The 22,445-nt window shown below is 32.0% G+C and overlaps 2 protein-coding genes across 3 annotated transcripts; both read left to right on the top strand.

Moving 5' to 3' along the window:
• The first annotated feature begins 1,152 nt into the window (after positions 1–1,152).
• On the top strand, positions 1,153–3,396 carry Atf-2 (Activating transcription factor-2). Its single transcript, XM_070652185.1, has 2 exons — positions 1,153–1,405; positions 1,552–3,396. Exons 1-2 carry the CDS (start codon positions 1,255–1,257, stop codon positions 2,574–2,576), a joined length of 1,176 nt encoding a protein of 391 aa, XP_070508286.1. The 5' UTR covers positions 1,153–1,254; the 3' UTR covers positions 2,577–3,396.
• Positions 3,397–7,149: 3,753 nt separating this feature from the next.
• Positions 7,150–22,219, top strand: mys (position-specific antigen beta subunit myospheroid). Of its 2 annotated transcripts, none has more exons than XM_070652065.1 (9): positions 7,150–7,308; positions 13,706–14,245; positions 14,399–14,627; positions 16,563–16,647; positions 17,734–18,165; positions 18,270–19,203; positions 19,275–19,384; positions 19,446–19,634; positions 19,992–22,219. In XM_070652065.1, the coding sequence occupies exons 2-9, from the start codon at positions 13,756–13,758 to the stop codon at positions 20,055–20,057; spliced, it is 2,535 nt and encodes an 844-aa protein (XP_070508166.1). In that variant the 5' UTR covers positions 7,150–7,308; positions 13,706–13,755; the 3' UTR covers positions 20,058–22,219. The 2 variants fall into 2 exon arrangements, with proteins under 2 accessions (XP_070508166.1, XP_070508167.1); XM_070652066.1 differs by lacking the exon at positions 16,563–16,647 and adding an exon at positions 14,790–14,874.
• The last annotated feature ends 226 nt before the right edge of the window (positions 22,220–22,445 follow it).

Raw genomic sequence — 22,445 nt, 5'->3', positions numbered from 1 at the left:
TTATGCAACATGTTTGAACGCGGTTTTTGAGGAAATGGAAATAATTCGATGCAGTTTTATTAAAATATTTGGAAACAGACGTTGAAGTCTATTTAGGTTCGCTCCGGTTCGCTAAAAATCAAATAAAATTTGCATGAATTTTTTTATGTTAAAACTTGTGCAGTTTAACATTTCATACAAAATTTGATTGATTCTTAGTGAGCCATGGCTAACTCAATTTAACTTCTACTTCTTTTGAAGACCCTTAAAGTTATTGGACGTGACATGGTAGTCAGACACGTAGCAGAGAATCATGTAGTCGGACAGACTAGTTTACTGCCGTATTTATTAAATAGTTCATATATCAATACTGCCCCGGATCACATGGGGTGAAAAAGCGGCCTCTGACCCCTAATCAGAGTAATGCCACATTTTTGATAATTTTTAGACATTTACTAGCGTGACTCCAAGGAGACCACCTCATTCCGTACAATTTCACCAAATCTAGTTAAATCCCACATTTTTACCTTTTCTACACCATGTGTTTTTATGGACATTTTAAGAAGATGAAGTGAGTCCCTTGGGCGCACCCCTGGCTGCCATTTAGAGATATTTAGACACATATTCCGAATGCGAGATAATCCACTTTAGTGAAGCAGTCGATTATGATTTTTGGGCGTATGGTTATAACATAATTATGGCATTATCGGGGATATGTTTGAAAAAAACCTCCCACTATTTTATGAAGAATATATTTTTATATTGGTATAAATAAATTAAATATCTAGTAAGTTAATTTTTAAATAGAATTTTTCAATTCCCCTCCCCGGAAAATGTTAATTTTTTCACCCTTATTTCGTTCCTACATCTACAAATTTAGGCCTAGACACACCAACCCTAAACATTTTTATTGTTATAGATATGTTATAGCTCTATGTTATATGTTCATAGCTAAATCTTAATAAAATTTTAACTGCACCATATAGACAGTCAAACATCAACACATCTAATGCTTCCCAATCATGACAATCTAAACCAAGGTCGACCGTCTATAAATTCTCAAAAAAATCTCCAAGTCAGCATAGAATTGCAAACAAAAAAATCACAAAAAGCGCTCCGCTCAACATTTATAACAGTTTATACTAATTCAGTATGTGTCATAAACTCACTCTTATGTGTTTTGTTTTGATTTTCGTTCCTTCTACATTATTTTTTTTTTACTCGTAGCACAAGAAGAGAAAAAAAAAACTATTTTTTTATTAATCCGTACTACAAATGAATGACGATGTTAGTGAGACATTTCATTGCAACGAGATTGGTTGTCAAATGAGTTTCTATACAGAACAAAATCTATCAGCTCATCGACAAGTGAAGCATAATAAATTAAATTTAGAAATTCCATCGAAAGATGCCACAATAAGCTTCTGTGAGTATTAAGAAGGGAAGATGAAAAAAATTTGTGAATTTAAAGGTCAAAAAATAGTTTTTTTTTCCTTGTCGTTGTCTTATGCCTTCATACTCTCCCACATTAGTGATACATATAGCTTAATTCTTTTTTGTGTATAATTGCAGCTGATCAAACACCAACGCCAACTAGGCTTCTAAATAAATGTGAGGAATTGCGTGTATTTGATGATCCATACATCCAGAATCTTAATCCATTTGATGAGGGTTTTCGGAAGGCAATAAGTGATGATCATCAACATTGTGGATTCTTGACAACACCATCGTCAAATCAGGATACACTTCATACACCACAAATTATACCTGATTTTATATCACGTGTTATTAAGGAAGAGAAATTAAAGCACGAGGTCCTCCTGCCTATACAAGATGAGCCTGAAAATTTATCAACAACACCTGACATTCCTAAATATACAATCACAGATCATCATGATCATCATCTAGTGGATCGATCACATCAACAGCCAATTCCTCTCCTACCAAAACCTAATATTATTTATGCTGCACCGATACTCACAAGCACAGCCTCAATGCATTTAAATAACTCACTTAATGACAGTGGGAAGTCCAGTGAAAGTGTTAAAGATAAATTAAAGAATATTATACTAAATAATAACCCGACAGGCACAACAACAACAACAACTGATGGATCTAAACGAATGAAAATGGATTCAGACTCAAAACTTAACCTTCCCGCCATCCTTATACAAACGGTTCCACTCATTGCACCAGCAAATTTTGTAATTAACAATAACAATAATGACGATGATAGTAAATTAAGAGTAACATCAAGCAACAATGGCAATAATAATTCAATAAAATTAAAGCCATTGGAAATCAAAAAACCTGAACGGGAATCAAGTACAAAAAAGCGAACACTAACAGCAAATAGTGATAGTAGTAGCAATAGCAATACAAAGCCAGATTCAGTTGCCTTAAAAGTTGAAAGAAATCGTGCTGCAGCACGACGGTATCGAAATAAAATGAAAATACAGAGTCAAGCACTACGTGATAAGTATGATAGATCGCAGAAGGAAATATCACAATTGAAAAAGGAAGTGACGGAATTGAAGAAATTACTGCTGCTGCATAAGGACTGTGAGGTGACGAAAGGTTTGAGTCGAATGTCGTAACAGTAGATTAATTTCGGTAAATTAAGGCACAATTGAGGGTGTAGATATTGAGATGGGGATTGTTGGAGTCAACTCTCTGTCTACTCTCGTTTTAAGGCAGCATGAGTAGTTTCGGATTTTTATTTTTGAGTATTCCGATCTGCACAAATTATTCATGGAAGCCAACTGGCTGCCATATGCCGTCTAAGTGGCAATTTGAATACTATTGCCATGTGGTTGCCGTGTGACTATCATGATTAACATGTGCTGGTCGGGCAAAAGTTAAATTAGTGCAGCATAAAACCTTCTTTTGTTAAACTTCCTTTCTAAGACTCAAACCTGCTTGACATTGAGACTCTTGCTGTAAAAGTGGATGCTGAGTATCCTTGATTCAGCAATCTTTATGACCCTAATTGAGATAGGACATTAATTAAATATGACAATACTTTCAATGATACATCTCTGGTAGACGAAATGGCTGCTTGCTATCACTAAAATTCATCTGCTGCCTTAAAAATTATTACACTATAAGAATTATATTTTTAATTAAGAAATCATTACTGTTACTGACGTCAAACGTCTTAGAATAAGAAGCTTTAAAGCATTGAAGACGAACAGGCAACATTAGATGAATTTTAATATTTCTCTATTCATCCTAATACTCTCTTAAGTCACGAATAATGTTGTAAAGCTTCTAATTCTATTGTCAATCACACTTGTTGAGTTTTTTCACCGTGTTGTTTCCGAAGTTTCCTTAAAAAAATTTCCTTGTTTTCTCTACTTAGTATTATAAGTCCTGAGTGGAACAGACTACGATAATTCAACCGTACGTATGTCAAGTAACAGACTTAATATAGTACAGTAGATCGGCGATCACAGTGCTACTCTGCTATAAGCAAATCCATCATATTATTCTAAATCTATTAAGACATTTCTGGAATTTGCCATGATACGTAAAGTTACTTAGAACTACGATCGATTAATCACAGCCTCTTCCACTCGAGTATGCATCAGCGACCAAGTGATCATCACAGTATTTTATTTGAGTTTACCACATAGTGGAAAAATCAGAATTTGGCCAGTATCCTTCTGAAACTTACCCGATCGACTAGTTTTTCATGACAACTAGATGGCGACCACATGACATCCAAGTGGCAATTTGCATGACAGTTAAAATGAAAATCGTCACATTGAGATCATGTGGCAGCCACTGAGTTGCCATGAATAATTTGTGCCTATCGACTAAAGCAGCATATACTAATCAGAATGCTGAAATACTCAAAACTTTACAGTAATTAAATGCCATATTCAGATTTGTTACCTACCTAAGGATGCACATTTAAGTAAACATCCTATTAAAATTTCCTGTCCAACAGGATTGCTGTAATGATCACTTAGTTACTAGACTACAACTTGCTTGTATTTTTTTTATTGTTAATTGTGTCAAACACGCTTTATTGTATTTTTAATAATTACATGACAAACATTGAAAATGTATAATGAAGATGTTTTCAGGAACTTGTAGCAAAAAATAGTAAAAATAAGCTTTGATGCTTAATGTTGAAAGATTTATGCTCTTATAAACAAAATTTTGTTTTAATTATTTTAATTTTTGCAAGCTGCACGTGCGACAGAAAGGAGACAAGATCAGTCATAACTGCCAAATAGGTGCAAATGAAGTTTTATGTCATTTGGACTAAATCAGTGGTGGACAACCTTTTATTTTCTCTGCACAACTTGGTGGATCCTCGACTAGAATCGTGATTCTGGACAACGGACACAATAGCAACACAATAGTGTACCGAAGGACATAGTTTGGCCAATTTAAATGTTTGGGCTAAATGATTAGTTTTGAAAGGACATATGGATTCAGTAAGGTCAATTTTGATGTAATTTGGATGATTGCGACGATGAAACCCTGAGCAACGCAAATTGGAAGCAGAGTGACGAGTCCTTATGGTCATACCTGCTATGGCCTTGCATTTAAAATACAAAATCATTTTCTTTATAACATCCGCAATACGATCAATCATATCAAAATCCCGAATTCCTTTACTAAAACTGATCGATCATGCACATTCTAGAATCTAGACAATCCATTAATTTTCCTTAAATCATCACGAACAAGTTAGAATGCTTCAATTTTAAACTACCTGCTTAATCCTTTGTGAATTATTATTAATTGAATTCCATTATAATTTGCTACTTCTGTGTCAAAATAATCTTGTTTCGCAACATCTTATAGTCATTTCTCATAATGTGCTGTGATCAATTTAAAGCCACAACATGAGTCATTAATTACATGTGTGCACAAAAAACAGTTCTGATTGGCAGAAAGCTTAGAGATCGAATGTGGCCTTGAGATTTGCAAATTCCTAAACCAGGCAGTATAAATCTAAAGCTGTTGACAAGTTTTTATGGATGAATATTAAGTTAATCAAATTATGGTCGGTCAATAGCCTTTTTGAGGATCATTAAAATTTTTATAATCAGTATCAAATTTATTAAGGTATGAAGACTAGCTGTGTAGACCATAAATTCGAAAAAACACATTTCCAACCCTGCAAGTAGCTTAATCTAAGCCTTAAATAACAAGAAAATGATAAACTGGTTCTCATAAAAGATGAACATTTGAATTTATTGAGTGCCTTATTGATTTACATTCGCAAAAATCAAAACAGATTTGATTGATCTTGTTGAGTCTAAAGATATTATTTGATATTCATAACAAAGCAGCAGAAACAATACGCTTGTTTTTGGAGATTAAAGGAATTTATTTATGCATTGAAATCTTATGCGATAAAAAATATTTTTCTGAATATTTTAACAAACACATTAAATTGAAATAAAATATTATCGCTATTTTATAAAGACCTGTTTCTGTGGATTAAGACTAGACTCAATATTGTCTAGTGAATTTTTGCTGAGATGTGATGAGAGGTATTCACACCAGGTTAATGATACAGCAGTGACAGATATATTGATATCATCCCAATTGACACATATAATAACAGACAAAGTGCATGATTTCTTGGTACATAATTACTCTTCTTGGTGCACATATGACAGACAAATTTGGGCGGCTTCCATTAAGTGCTACTAAAAACTACTTAAAGGTTCGTGGCGAAGCCTTCTTCATTTGTGTCGTTCGGGTTCAGTACCTAAAAGCAATCTCTTTGCCTATTAGGGATATAATGAAGTGTTGAAAATTTCGAAATGTTGTTTTCACTAAGTGATTGCTAATTTGTTCTAAGTATATTGCAAATTCGTCACTCAATAAATAAATTTAACGAAACATACATATTACTCATCAATTTGAGTCTCAATGCCATTCGCGCGTATTTATTTCAGTAAGTTAAATCGATAACATTGGGATGCTGCAATGCTCTTATATACATGAGCTATTGGTAAATTTATAATGTGATTAAAGTAAAGAAGTGAGTGGAAAATCAACATTTTTCTGAAATGTTGCATTACAGTTGTAAATTTTTAAAGAAGTTTGTTTACTTTCGTCATATTCGAGCAACATGTGGCTGCAAATATCTACATTCGCTATCAAAATGGGTCGAAAATACGAAGATGTCAGGGCATCTCCATTTGACATTTTGTATTAAGCAGGTAACAAAGTATTGTTCTGGAGATTATGCTATGCCGCTCTGAGTGGAGCTATTTAAACGTATGTAGTTCCAGGATATCAATCTTCAACAGGTAAAAAGCATGATCTCAAGTTCATGCTCATCATAAATATACATGTGCGTGAACGTTGTCCTCATCTTACTCTATTCTTGAGTTCACGCTCTTTGTCTGCTAGGAAATGAGGTCACGTTAGCTTCTTCCTCTTGACTTTTGTGAAGCTCAAAGTTGACTAGACTTCTCGAGCGTCTACAACAAAAACAACAACTTTTTACGGTGGCGTTACTGTGCTTTCATGTTGCCTTAAAAGTCTCGTTATTGCATATTTTATGTATTTACGAGAACATTGTGTTGTTGTTGATACAGCTCGGGTTTGATGCCATATTCAAGTCTTCCTCAAGCTCTTGTCCAATCCTTAAAAGACAATCATAGTAAAATGTCTTCTTTTTATCCAGAAAATCTATAGCCGGCATTTCACCATCGGCCGTAATTTCTCTCAGTAAGTATGGTGAAAATTAAAATGAATTTTTAAATCCAACTGAGTTTATTGAAAATGAAGTTGAAAGAAACGTTGGAACTTCATTAAGACAGCAAATCTACTTGCCATTTCATTATTTTATTATCCATAAGTTACAATCAATTTTAAGTCCCACATGAATTATAACAATTTTATAACAGTCGCACTTAATAACTTTAACGAACTTTTGATTTTTGAACCAAGTGATTCATGGTTGTTAATGCCTTGAGATGAATTTCAAAATTTCAACAATGTCATTTAAAAATTCATTCAAATTTAGCGATTAAAATTAATGAAATTATTAATAAAATAGAAATTTTAAGTCATCTCCAAACTTTTAATTCATAACTACCTTTTGTTTACATTGCAAATTCAATTTTCCCACGTCTACCACCAAGGAACTTGTCTATGCCATAAATTATAACAGTTTTGTGTTGTGTAGAAAGCAAATTTTTATAAGTGGCACAAGGAACATCGCGAGCGTAAATTTTATTAATATTTAAGTATTTATCGAATCAAAAAGCCTTTAAATCGTTGATAAAACCTTAATCGCATAGATGCTTTCGTAAATTGCTGAAAATTTTCTTAAAAATAAAAGAAATAGTAAGTGAAAAATGAAAGTAAAAAATTGGGTGTTACTAAAGTGATCAAAATAATTTCTTTATATGGATGAAAATTTCATGTACAGCAGTGATAAAAAATTGCAATTCTTGATAAACGATCACACCTAGTGTCATGAATGTTACATAATCGTGCAATTTATAGTGAAAAATATTGGATTAGAAAATTTTTTCATCAAATTTTCAATTCAAAATGTGAAAAAATTGTAAAAATATTAAAATATTTTACGGCGCCTACAGAAGAGAAAAAAAAAGAGAGAGAAACTGTCGGAAACATAAAGTAAAAATGCTCTCATAAGTGATTCATTCATCTTGTACAATATTAAAAATAGAACATCGCTTGAAGGAGTCATTAACTTATTTATAAACATATTCTTAATGCGGGTCCATCTTGATTTTAATTGAGTAAAAAGTGAAATTAAATCATAAGATCTGCTGATCGATTTTTATTCTCATATTTTATGTCGCCCACAAATTTTTTTTAGTTCCACATTCATTCATGTCACTTTTACGATACATACATTTTGTGGACGACCTACGCTTTGTTTATAATATTACTGTAACACCAATTCTTCTTATTATTTAAAAGATTTGAACATTCTGTCTTGTTTTTCTTATCGGATATATGTCAATCTGTGTGCAATTAGATGATCTTCATGTGTCTTTCCTTATTTTTACTTTGTATTGAGTTACATGTGTTTGGAATAATATTTGCAGTCATGAACAGATTGCAGATGTGCGAATGAAGACATCTTGTATTCATAAATTGGAGTGGAAAGTCTTCAATGACTGCACAATTTACATCTAAAAGAATTGAACTTCTTTATTTTATGGCTGTAAATGATAAGTCTCGGGATTCTTCGTTTCCGATCTTTTATTGGCTATTGTAGATTTTCTGTTGATATTAAAAGTATCAATAGACTCGTAAAAGTTACAGATTTACACACATGTGATGTCCATCTGTTTATTTTCAAATGAAACTACTGATCGAGGATACAAAACTGACCAAATGATCATGCTTTTGAGAAATTTAGCTCTCATGGTCATTATCTTTATGATAAGTGAACTAGTTTCTGCCAAAATTAAGCACTTTCAAATTAAATAGAATTGAGTACATTTATTAATATATATGACGCATAGACAATTATCAATTAAGTCTAACTTCTATAGTCAAAGTCTATATCTCGAATAGCAGAAGTCAAAATTCAGTACTTGAAGTCTATATCAATAATAGCACAAGTTGGATAATCAATCCAAAATCAACACCAGACCAGCGTGACTCTGACTTGGTGCTGGATTTAAACAGAGTCAAGTCAGAGTTACTGTTATCATACAGAAAAAGTATCACGAGGAGGACTCGAACCCACGGTCATACGATTTCCGGTCACATGCTCCTATCACTGAGCTATCGAGGGTTATTCAACTATATGGCAAAACTTCATATAATCTTACTCTAGTAGCTTTACCTCTCGCCATTACTTCTTATTAATTCCATCCACAAAGATTTCAAACAAAGACTTCCAAGTGTTAAAAGAAAGAAAATTGTAAATTTCCTAGCGGAATCTCTTGTTCCTTCATGCATATGTTACAGTGTATGTTCATTCAAGATTACTCAGAGTAGATATACATAAAAATTTAGCACGAATTTCAATTTATTTTGCTGGAAGCTACAATCGATGGTTTATAGCCAATAGTTCAAGAGAAGGTAGGACGTTGCAACATTGTAAGCTGAAGACGTTCACGACTTTTAAGTTTTGAATGCTCAATTTATTATCACTCTGAGGAGAAATGAGCTCAATGAATCTCAGTATGATTGTGGCAGTGCCATTGAATAGTAAACACGATAAAAATAATCATAAATCACAATTTAATATGAAACTTTTTAATTCTTTTTATGGATCTGGTAGAGTGATACTATATTTATTGTTTAATTACTCATATGGCACTTGATTCTTTTATAAATATGAGTTCACAGCATGGTAAAAATATTTTAATTCTAAATATTTCCTGAATACATGCAAAATTATTTGGATGATTAAGTTAGTAGCTAATTTGTCATAGAAGTGAATGAACAGCTTATGAGATTTGACTAATGTAATACTATGGGAAGGCTCGGGGTGACAAGACATGTGGAGGCGAATCTGTCATTGTGACATTGTTGAATGGTTAAGAAAATGGAACCTCTATGAACCTTTTCTGGTAGGGATTTATGTTCGATTCTTAAAAAATCTTCAATATTCAAATCCATGGCGACTCAATGATCCGAACAGCACAATGTGGTCCGTAGGAGGATCGATGGATGATTTCGGTTCATTTTAATAGCGAAAAGTGCAATTTCCCAAACAGCTCATCATGTTCACTTAGACAATGATGCGTCGCTGCATTGACGACACCGTGACGTCAGATTTTGACCCATTTTTATGGCAAAACTGCTGTTCGCCACATTGTGCTTTTCGGGTTTACTGTATCGTGCTGTTCAGACGAGCACTATGAAATCACACAGAGTTCGTCATTCCGTCCTTGTCTCATTTTGTTTCCCTTGAGAGTTGACATTAATACAGCGGCAGAGGAACTGACATTTAGTGATTTGAACTATGACGTTGATTATGAGCTTAAGCAGAAAATACAGCCAAAAACCTGATTATCACACAAAATCACACAAGAAAGTCTAAAATTCAAATTTTAATCACAATTTATAGAAATCTTCCGCAAAATCCTACGTCAAAAACTTAATAATCAAGTAGAATTTCAGCAATAAAATTCTTGTTAATCCATTCGTTCTTATGAATTGTCATGAGCACATTTGCTACTATACCAATGAAAAGAACCTTTAAAAGACAATCAATAAATAAACAAAAAATTATCAACACTAATATAATTAAACCGATGAAGTATAAAAAACAGCGCTTCCACATAAATCCGATGATGTCATATACACAACAATATATCGATAATAAGCAAGTTTGCACATTTGTGTGTTGCGCATTCAGATTTATTAGAAACTCAATGATTTTTCAACGGAAACACAACGTTGACTCATTTTATGTCTTTTATACTGTTCGCAATGATGAGAAATGAAATTAAATGAACAGACACAGAAGACGCACAGGTGATTTAAGGCACAAAATGTTAATGCTTGCCAAAAATAGTTTCTGCCAAATGTGACTTGCTCTTTTAAGTTTTTCGTGACTTTATCTTTTTTATTTTATTCTTGTGACACATGACATGATAAAGGAACACGAGTGAAATGTTGTGGCATAAAAGGAAGGACATTCCCTAATTTAATTGATTTTACTTTTGTGTATGTGGGTTTTCCTTAATGGGATATAACATTATTTACACAAATAATCTGTGTTTATTATACGTTAACCCGCATTTATTTCAACATTTCTTGTGTTCATTCTGAGTGACTTGTGAAGTTATGGTTAGGGTTTATGGGAAGTCGGTAGTTTTAATGGTAATAAAAATTTGTAGGAAGTAGAATTATCGATAGAATTTGTTGTTGTTTATTGTTGTGAAATTTTGAGGTGATTTTCAAAAATTCAAATTTAAAGATTTTCAAAAATTCAAATTTTAAAAATTTTGAAAAGTTCAAATTTAAAGATTTTGAAAAAATTCAAATTTGAAAATCAAAAAATTCAAATTTAAAGATTTCGAAAAATTCAAATTTAAAAGATTTTCAAATATTCAATTTTAAAGATTTTCAAAAATTCAAATTTAAAGATTTTCAAAAATTCAAATTTGAAGATTTTCAAAAATTCAAATTTGAAGATTTTCAAAAATTCAAATTTAAAAATTTTCAAAAATTCAAATTTAAAGATTTTCAAATATTCAATTTTAAAGATTTTCAAAAATTCAAATTTTAGAGATTTTAAAAAATTCAAATTCAAAGATTTTCAAAATTTTCATTGTAAAACATGCAGCATAAGCATCTTAAAAGTCACATCCAAAACTGCATATCCTCATATCGTTAAGCATCTGTTAAAGCAATTTCAACACATTATTTTAATTCCCAAAAGCCATAAAGCACTTACATTAACAATATTATAGTCACTTATAATGACTTTATTGTGATCATCACGATCTTTAAACAACAGAAATCATAACACCAAGCTGTGACATCTTTTTATCATCTTGTGTGACATAAGAAAAAACCAGTTCATTTAACATGTTTTCTTAATTCATTCATTCATTCGTTCTTGTTTATATTTATGTCTTACCTTCCTTCTTCTGTTTATTTTTATCATCCATAATGGAAAGAAAAAATGAAAACGAAGTTCTTAATGTAAATGTAAAGGAAAAAGGTGTAAACAGAAAGCAGAAATGACTCAGTGATTGTGATGTCAGAATACATTTTTATTTCATTTAAGCAGAATTGAAATGAATTCATCTTCAAGATAGTGAAGGAAGGAGAGATTTTCAAGTGATTCATTCTGCATTTGATTTGAAAATAAAATTAAAAATACGAGAGGCTTTTTCTTCAATTTCAAGGTTGTCGTGTGATACTGAGTTTGACTTTTGTTTTTTTGGTTGATTGAAGATTTGCGATGTTTAAATTGGGATCGTGAACTAGTGAAATTTTGTATGTGATTGCTATGAATCAAACTTAAATAAAATTCAGTTAAGACGTTTAACATGAGTTCATGATATCTCATGTTATGATCACAAAATCAATATTTACATTGTGTCATAAACTGTGATATCTAAATACCTAAGACATATTATATGAGAAGAGGGGCCATTAGCTTATTACGAAACACATTAAAAATGGTATTTCTGACAGCAATTAACTAAATAACTACCTAAGCTAAAAATACTTGATTTGCTAGCTTATACTTGAAACCTACAACAATCATTCAATCTAACCTCAGGCATGGACTTGATAATTTTTATCGGAGATGGATACAATAATGTTATCATCCGTTGGCCATGCCTGGCTCTGACCCCAAGGAAGAACTGAATCAAATTAAAAAGGTTTGCTTGTCAGCTGCTGTTCTCTGAGCAGCAAAACATAGTCACAAGGATACTGTTATAAAATCGTATTAACCTAATCTATGAGATTGTCTATAATTCCTCTCTAACTGCGCTTTTGATCTGGATGTCTTATACAGACGTGAGCAATGTGTAAGTTTCTTTGTCATATCGACAACGCTCTATGCAATGATAGGGAGATCGGTCTCTGGTGGGATGCGAACCCACGTACTCACAAAAGAGTGATATAGATTTCCAGTTTGTTGCCTAACCACTCGACCAGATAGGTCCTCCTCACGAACTGGAAGATTTCGCTATATATTTGTCGATTCTCTAGATCCCACTTTGCTCCAAAATCATAAGAATCAAGAATATTCTTTTGGTGACCTTTAAAACATATAATTAGAAAGCATGAACAAATCAAGTCGGCTTAGATTTGAATTTCGTTAATATTATTGGACTTTGAACCAATGATCAGTTTAACAGTTCAGTGAAGTCATTTGCTCTTTTGTAACCTTGAAAAAATTATCAAAGTCGTTTTTATCGAGTCGACTTGTTGAGAATAACAACTTTTTAATACACTATTCTTTATTTTTGATCAAATCTGGCAAAATGGCAAGCGGCATCTCCTAGTAGACAAAGGGTATGCTCTTAAGAGCAGACTAAGTCAAAAGCAACGCTCGCGAGCATGCTTACTTACATATTTCCTTGGTTGGGACGTACGAGGGTCCATTGCCGCGCGTAAGGAAAGTCTCCTTCCAAACCTTCTGCCAGTTCAGGATATTAAGGAATCTAGCATCCTTTTCAACATATCAAAACCAGGAATTCTTCGGTATTCCTCGCGATTCATGAGCATGTAAATCTAGAATATTTAAATTGAGCGAACTCTCGACAGCAAGCCTTTTGCCTATTAGGGTATCAACGACTTCAACCTTTGACATCTCTAGAAATCTAGACTAATCGATCCATACATGCCAAAAATCTTCAAAAGTAACTCAAATCTCCCATCATTTGTCCAAAATCTCACTTACTTTTATGGAAATGCCACATTTTATGACATAATTAATAAATTTCATTTATAGATTATTAATTATGTGTAGTCAATAGACCATTCACTGTAAGAAAGCCATGCCAAACATCACAACCACATCAATACTTTCACTAAAATAAACATTAAGCTATATCTATACTGCAAATTATCTTAAAAAACATCAATCTGTGTATTTATTAAGGCATAAGTGTTGGTTATGGGATGGGATTCGTGACATGAAATTTTTTGCCATAAAGAAATTTTTATTATGAGTCATAATTTAGTGCTTAACATTTTGACACATCAGTAACATATTTTATGGATGATCATGAGAACTTTCTAGCAACATAAATTCATCTGTTCCAATTTTTATTTGTAGATTACCTCCATTAAAGAAGAACAAAAATTATCATAAAGTGCCACATTAAAATGACCAGATACTCAATACTCCTACTCGCATCAGTGCTGTTAAGCACATTCGTAGCTATAAATTCACAAAATCTTGACAAGCCTGTCGCCCTCACCCAGAATCCATGTACAAGTAAAACAACATGTAGTGGATGTATACAGACACAAAAGTGTGCATGGTGTATGCAACCTGACTTTGGTGATCGACCTCGATGCTTCCAACCTGACTTAAGACCAGCAACGCCATGTCCCGAAGAGTTTGTTGTCAATCCAGACAATGAACAATTTTTATATAAAGCATTGGCACTCACTCGAGCTGGTAATCAAATTCTGAGTGGTGGTGGAATGGCAAGCGGTGGAAGTTATGAAGAAGAGGGTCATGCATCAGGTTCAATGTCTGGTAGTGGATCAGCATCAGGTGGTGCATCTGGTTCTGGAAGTGCTTCAGGAGGTTACACTGGTAGTGTTGTTCAAGTTAGTCCACAACATGTTGGTTTAAGGTTGAGAGTCAGTGAGTATTTAATGGATTTTTATTATGAATCTTTAACGGATTTTTAAAATTTGAAATTTAGAATTTTGAATTTTTAATGAATTTTCAAATTTTGAATTTTACCGGATTTTTAAAATTTTGAATTTTAACGGATTTTAAAAATTTGAATTTTAGACGAGAAGCACAGTATGACAGTAAGTTACTCGCAAGCTGAAGACTATCCAGTTGATCTCTATTATCTTATGGACTTGTCAAAATCTATGGAAGACGACAAGGATAAATTGTCATCCCTTGGTCACTTACTATCCGATACAATGAACAACATTACGTCCAACTTCCGTCTCGGTTTCGGTTCATTTGTTGACAAAGTCTTGATGCCATACGTCTCAACAGTTCCAAAGAAGTAAGTTGTTGTTACTTGATGTCGTTTTGCATTTAAATTTTGATTTCAGCTCAACTCAGCATTTGATTCAGACATTCAACATACATAAAAACTGATTTACATGCTAAAAAAAAAATTATTTTTTTAAATTATTCGAACACGATTTACAAAAACAAATTGCAGATTACAGACACCTTGTGATGCTTGTGAAGCACCGTATGGTTATAAGAATCACATGTCGCTTAGTAATGAAACAAAACGCTTTGCTGTAAGTGCAGATAACTCCTTAAATCTGTTATAGTCATTGTTCATGAAAATTATTATTATTATTATTATTATTTATAGAGCATATTTATCTATAAATTGCATTATTATTATTGGATGTTGTACGAATTATGTCGTTATATACACACATATTATTTATTATTTTTTATGTACCAAATTTTATTATTTTTTTATGTTTTATTTTTTAGTTCTAAATATGTGTTTAGATGTGTACGGTTAACGGAATTTATGTGTTCGAAATTTCAAAATTTTTATTATTTTTTTTTTTTTTTGTAATTTTTTTTTGTGGAATCGGCAACAAATTCTTATTCCTATTATTATTTTCTCATTACTATATTTATGTATGGAATGTTAAACATGAGAATATTATTATAAGTTTTGTGTTTGTGTTGTTAATTGTACTTTATATATTATTATGTTAGTGTTCGAAAAAATAAGGATGAAGTTTATGTCTGGAAATGTTTTTTTTTTTTTGGTTTTTTTTTTTTCAAAATTAACGGTATTATTGAATTTGAATATTTTCTTAACGATTTGTTAGACTCGGAATTTGATTGGATTTTATTTGGAATTTTTAACGGATTTTCAAAATTTCAAATATTTAACGAATATTTTGGTTTTTAGAATTATTAAATTTCAAAAATGTAACGTTTGACTAAAATGTTAACAAACTTTTTAAGATTTGAATATTTTACAAAAATATTTCAAATTTTATTCAACAAGTTTGGTTGAATTTTTAAAATTTGAATTCAATTCAGAATTTTATTGAATTTCTAAAATTTTAACTATTCAACAAAATTTTAACGAATTTTAAAAATTTGAAAAGTTTATCAAAACTCTTTGATTCAAAATGTGAACGAATTTTCAAAATTTGGAAAGTTTATCGAAACTTTTAGATTTAAATTTTTACGAATTTTTAAAATTTCAAAAGTTTAACGAAACTTTTTGATTCAAAATTTAAAAGAATTTTCCAAATTAAAAAAAATTTCAAGTTTCAAAATTTAAAAGAATTTTCCAAATTAAAAAAATTTTCAAGTTTCAAAATTTTAATGGATTTTCAAAATTTACAAATTTAACAAAACATTTTTAATTTGAATGTTTTACAGTTTTTCAAAATCTAAAATTTAACGAACTTTTTGGTTAATAGAGTTATCAAATTTCAAAAATTTAACGAATCAGTTTGGCTAAAATGTTAACGAACTTTTAAAATTTGAACTAGTTTTGTTGAATCTTTAAGATTTGAATTCAAAATTTTGAAAGTTTAACGAAACTTTTTGATTCAAAATTTTAACGAATTTTCAAAATTTTAAAAGTTGAATGAAACTTTTTGTTTCAAAATTTAAAAATTCAATGTTTTCTAAAATTTCAAATTTTTGGCTTAAAATCGCGAGAATTTCCAGATGTAAAAAAAACTTGAATATGAATGTTGGGCATGATAATCAATAGATGTTATAAATGTATGTTGTTGTTATTATTATACTTCCTATATATATGTATGACGCATAATCAAGCGAATCGAAATTCCCTACATAGCACATAAAAATCGTCATAAGCTGAGTTGAAATGAACTAATTATCATCGCAAATTCTCTTAAAACTATCAACAAATATTTTAATAATCACATACTTTATTCCCTTTCATCGCATACCTCTATAAAATTCTAAATAATTAAAGTTTGAGAGAACCATGTCAAAATTGCGAAGCTCCTTACGGTTACCACAATGTCATGGCATTGAGTAGCGACACAAATCGTTTTGCTGTAAGTTTAACACATATTTGGCCATGACTCACAGTCGTTTTTTTTAATTTTTTTTTTTTCTTTTCTAAGAATTTAATTGCAATTAATTTTTTTTACTGCTATTTATGATGGTTGGTTTCATCATCACCCATACACAGACTGCCCACTGACAATACGTACCAAAAAAAAAAAAAATTACATAAAATTCTTTTTCATATCTCATAATTTTAAATCATCATGGAATTCTGCAATTATTAATTTCTTTTTTTATGCATCTTTATGGTTATGATTTTTATGAATGGGAGTTCCACTAAAATGACAATAATCTAGCGGTTTTTGGTATGCTAATATATGATTTTGTGACTTTGAGGTTATATATAACCTCAAAATGATTCAGTATTCTTGATAATTTGCTTCTTACTAAATGCATGTCTGCTGTAAATTTTAGAATTTGTCCCGAGTGACAAAAATGAAGAAGGCTCCGCCAAGGTACTTTGAAGGCTCGGTCACAGAACGATTCTTGGCAGCCATATGGCCGTCAAATATAGGATGCAGCCATGTGGCCACAAAATGGTGGCTGCAGCCATATGGTCAACAACATTAAGGATGCAGCCATATGACAGGAGCCAAATGAAATTGTTTATTTGGCTGATGGCAGTCAAATGAAGACTACAGTCATATGGCCGTCAACGAAGACTATAGCCATATGACTGTCAAATGAAGACCACAGCCATATGGCCGTCAAATGAAGACCACAGCCATATGGCCGTCAAATGAGAACTGCAACCATATGGCCGTCACATGAGGACTGCAGCCATATGGCTGTCAAATGAAGGCTGCAGTCATATTACTGTCAAATGTAGAATGCAGACATATAACTGTCAAATCTTCATTTGCAGCCATATGACAGCCAATATAATAAGTTTATCGGACCCTTCTTCATTTGTGCCCTTCGGGTTTCTTATGCTTGCTGTGATAATGCTTTTGTTCTTACTAGTTTTATGCATGCTTATTATTAATTTTGTAACTAACTAGAATTTTACTCAAAATAATTTATTTTTTCTTTTAAAAACTTCAACTAATAAAAATTTTCATCACCAAAATCAGGAAAAAGTGATGAATGCTCATGTATCAGGTAACTTGGATGCACCAGAAGGCGGATTTGATGCCATCATGCAAGCAGTCGTATGCAAAGATCACATCGGATGGCGTGATCGTGCTCGTCGTCTTTTACTCTTCTCAACAGATGCTGGCTTCCATTATGCTGGAGATGGTAAATTAGGTGGTGTTATTACACCAAATGATGGTGCCTGTCATATGGCCAATGACATGTATACACACTCAACAATCCAGGATTATCCAAGTATCTCGCAGATTAACTTGAAAGTTAAGGAAAATGCTATCAATATCATCTTTGCCGTTACTCAGTCACAGCATGAAGTTTATAGGGAATTGTCAAAGCATATTGAAGGATCATCTAGTGCTATTTTATCTGAGGATTCATCAAACGTTGTCGACTTAGTTCGTGATGAATACAATGTAAGTTTGAATCCTAAAAATTAAATCCTAGGATTTAATTTAATCCTAGGATTAATTCTAAGGATTAATCTCACAATTTAATCTCTTTATCCACAATTTTGTAGAAAATCACATCATCCATCGAAATGAAGGACACAGCATCAGGATCCGTCAAAGTCACATACTGGTCAAAATGTTTAGGTGACACAAGAATCCAAACAAGCAAATGTGATGGCCTCAAAGTTGGCGATGTTGTTGCATTCGAAACTGAAATTGTTGTTACGTCATGTCCACCTGAATTGAAGAATCGTAATCAAACTTTCCAAATCTATCCAGTTGGTGTTGGTGAGGCATTGACAGTTGATCTTACAATGCTTTGTTCATGTGACTGTGAAACTAGTGGACCAACATTTGAAGTTGATTCAGCTGTTTGTAAAGGAAGTGGAACTCTTACTTGCGGTATTTGTGATTGTAATGATGGATTCTTTGGACGTAACTGTGAATGTAATAATAAGGATCTTGGTGAATCAAGTCTCGATGCATTCAAATGTCGTCCAGATAATACAACTGATGTTGAATGTAGTGGACGTGGTAATTGTGTTTGTGGTCAGTGCCATTGTAATCCACGTGAAAATCCAGAGGAAATGATTACTGGACAATTCTGTGAATGTGATAACTTCTCATGCGATCGTCATAATTCAATTTTATGTTCTGGTCCAGAACACGGATATTGTGATTGTGGAACCTGTAAATGTCATGAAGGTTGGGAAGGACCAGCTTGTGAATGTAGCAGCTCAGTTGATACATGTAGAGCACCAAATGGTGAAATTTGTTCAGGACATGGAACATGTAGATGTGGACGTTGCGAGTGTGATATTAAGGAGGACGTTAGATATTCAGGAAAATATTGCGAAAAATGTCCAACTTGTCCAGAACGTTGTGAGGAATTGAAGGCATGTGTTGAATGTCAAATGTACAAGAAGGGACCATTGAAGAATGAAGATGATTGTGCCAGAAATTGTACATTGTTTGTTCCAGTTGGTGTGGAACAAGTTGAATGTGAGTATTTTGTTGGAACTAGACATTAACATAAGGTGGTCTTACTGATTACAATTTGATTCTAATTCCAGTGGATGATGAAAAAGACGAACATTTCTGTCAATTCTACGACGAGGATGAATGTCGTTACAAATTCGTATATAACGAAACTGTAGAGAAGAACGGAACTGTTACTTTACATGTAAGTATAAAGTCATATCGCAAACTTCCTGCATATACTTAATACTTCTTAAAATTTTCAGGTTCGCGCACAAGAGAAACTCGAATGTCCACCAAAAGTATTCTTACTTGGTATTATTCTTGGTGTTATTGCCGCAATTGTGCTGATTGGTATGGCAATGCTTCTTCTGTGGAAACTCCTCACAACCATCCACGATAGAAGAGAATTCGCCAGATTCGAGAAAGAGAGAATGATGGCCAAATGGGATACGGTAAGTTGTACAAGATACTAAGTATAAAACTCAGGGTTTGTTGACGGACATTGGTTGTGATCGATGTGGTCGTGATGGCTAAATTTGATCAATGATCATCAATAATCTATTAAAATAGTCAAATTTACTTTGGTAATTTTGATCGGTTGATCGATGGTCATTCGATAGCTTTTGATCGATGATCTTGAATGATTGACATTTGGTAGCCATATGGACGCCAAACGGAGATGCCTATTAGTGACCGATCACTAATCGATCAAGTTGCTCGATCACGATCATAAACTTTTCTCAATCCTTTGATTGTCTCTGCATGCTCCGAAACAAAATCACTAATTTTAATTCTTATCAATCCAACAGGGCGAGAATCCAATCTACAAGCAGGCAACATCAACATTCAAGAATCCAACATATGCTGGAAAATAAATTTTGTATTCAATATCTTGACATCGATCTGGAATCGTGTGTCAAACTGCCATAAGAAACATTTTTTTCACAGATGTGATTTTGTACATCCAAAATACAACAAAATTGGTGATTAAGAAAAGCGATTTTAAATTGAATATCAAGGAAAAGAAAAAAAATTTTTGGACATGCGAAAATTTCGCGTTTAATATTTTTGTGTATAAAAAGTCATTCATTAAGACATAAAAAAAGGATTAGTGTCTTCTTAGAAATTAAATTAACAGTAAATCGGCCTTATAACAAGTGTCTTTTGCATTGTAGGAATTAAAAAGAATTGATAAAACTGTTTTAGTCATTTTATAACAAAATTAACTTTACAAATTTTTGAAATGCGCACATTTTACAAATAATAACTTAAAAAAATGTTTGGTTTCCAAATTTATTTTGGAAAATTCGATCGATTTTCTAATATAAAATAGAAAAAATAGTATTTAAAAATGGATTAGAATTGAATGAGGAACTTAACTTTGTGAATTTGATTCTATTTTGTTGAACGATTTGAAGTTAGGAATGAGCTAATGGTTTAGAATTTAACTAAATGACAAAATTTACCAAATTTTACCTTTCGAATATCAAAATTCTAAATCATTATAAGCAATTTCCATAAACTTCGAATGGCAAACGTTGAAAAATCTTGAAAAAATCAAAAATTATTTGAAATTCTGTGAAAATCTTAGACTTTTACTTAACAAATTTCTAGGAATTTTCCTACTTGGGTAGTTTTGACCAACTTATCAGCCCTAAACAAGCAGTAGATTTGTTGCTTTTGGACACATTTCGGTATATCTGTTTTTCACGACCATCATAAGTCTGAATCTGGCATCAGTACACAAACTTGTCGGCCTAGACTCAGGTTTTCAACCATTTCCCTCCGGGTATTAATTACAATCGCGTAGACTCTACATTGCCTACCATTATTTTGTAAAGATTAGAATCAAATATCACAAAGTTAGTTAACTTACCTCTTATTAAACTTAAACATTTCGATACATAAAATCAAGTTTAATCTGTTAGCGAATTATTTATTTTTAAATGAAATTCATTTTACACATTTAGAGACTAAGAGTTTTGTTTGCATCTAAGAATTTGACACTCATTTGAAACAGAGCTCGAAATCGAATCGTATTTTGTATGAAAAAGTCGATGCGAGTCGATTTCACTTCATACGAATTGGAGTTGACTTCGAACTCTGATCTAAGAATCTAATAATTTCTGATGAGTGTTCAAGTCTTTATTAACATCTTTTAAAATACTTGAAAGGCTTTCGGTATGGAAAAATCAAAAAATAGTGTTTTACGCCGACGAGACTAGCATGTAGCTAAATTTAGTTGAACCTTGACTTAGCCAAAATCACGTATGCCTTGAAACACTAATTTCCGACTTTTCTCACACTGTGTGCTTTTTGAGACAAGTTTGTGGACGTTTGAGGTATTTTATAGTGTAATGACAAAGTACAGCAGCTGAATACTTAAGCCAAGAATTGAGTAAATTTGTAGACCTTTTACAGTCTAATAAAATATGCTAATGACAGAATATTAGGGGATGCAACTAGTAATGTCTTGTTAATTTTAGGCAAGTTGTGTCCAATCCCCTTGCTTGTATATTCAGAAGATTCATTTCCTAATGATAAGCACTACTCAGAAAAGTGCCAAAAGTACGTAACTTCGTCCACTAATAACCCTCAAACTCACATAAGATGCATTCAAAACTCAATTTGGTATACACTTTGGCTAACAAGGAGAAAAATTTTTTGGAAAAAAAGTAAACTCGAGTGTTGAATTCTTTTAGTATTTTTGCTGTACTTAGGGAGAGACATGATCAAAAAATTAATGAAAAATAATCAAATAACAAGCAATATTTTTTTGCTAAACTTTGTCGTCGTTCTTCATCGAAAGTTACATTAATTAATTAATAAATAATTATTTTATATAGATGCCAAATTTATGAATGAAATGTATGAATGTTTCCAATTTTTTAATTTTCTTTTATATGTTAAATTAATTAATATTATTAACTCTCTAAAAACTTAACAAAAAACTTTATTTTTTTCTCCTTTTGTAAAATTTTAATTAATTTTATTATTTTTTTGATGATAGTTTAAGTAATTAAAACAAATGATGGAAATGCTTGTAATTTTTTGTGCCTTTAATTCTATTGAAGGAAGTGAAAAAAAATTAATAAATTAAAAAAATGTTTAATTAAACAAGGAAATTAAAATTGTTTTTCATTATTTTGTCTGGACTTTTTTTTGCAGATGTAAGGAAATTACAGCTGATGTTGGGATAGGAAAATAACTGAGATGTGTAGACTTACTGATGCTATTTTGAAAATCAGCTGGAGATGACCTAA

This window comes from Chironomus tepperi, unplaced genomic scaffold, assembly GCF_022539635.2.
Source record: "Chironomus tepperi strain 1889 unplaced genomic scaffold, CSIRO-AGI_Ctep_v1 contig_479, whole genome shotgun sequence".
Taxonomy (NCBI): domain Eukaryota; kingdom Metazoa; phylum Arthropoda; class Insecta; order Diptera; family Chironomidae; genus Chironomus; species Chironomus tepperi.
The sequence above is the reverse complement of the archived record's forward strand: the minus strand, read 5'-3'. Positions and strand labels throughout refer to the sequence as shown.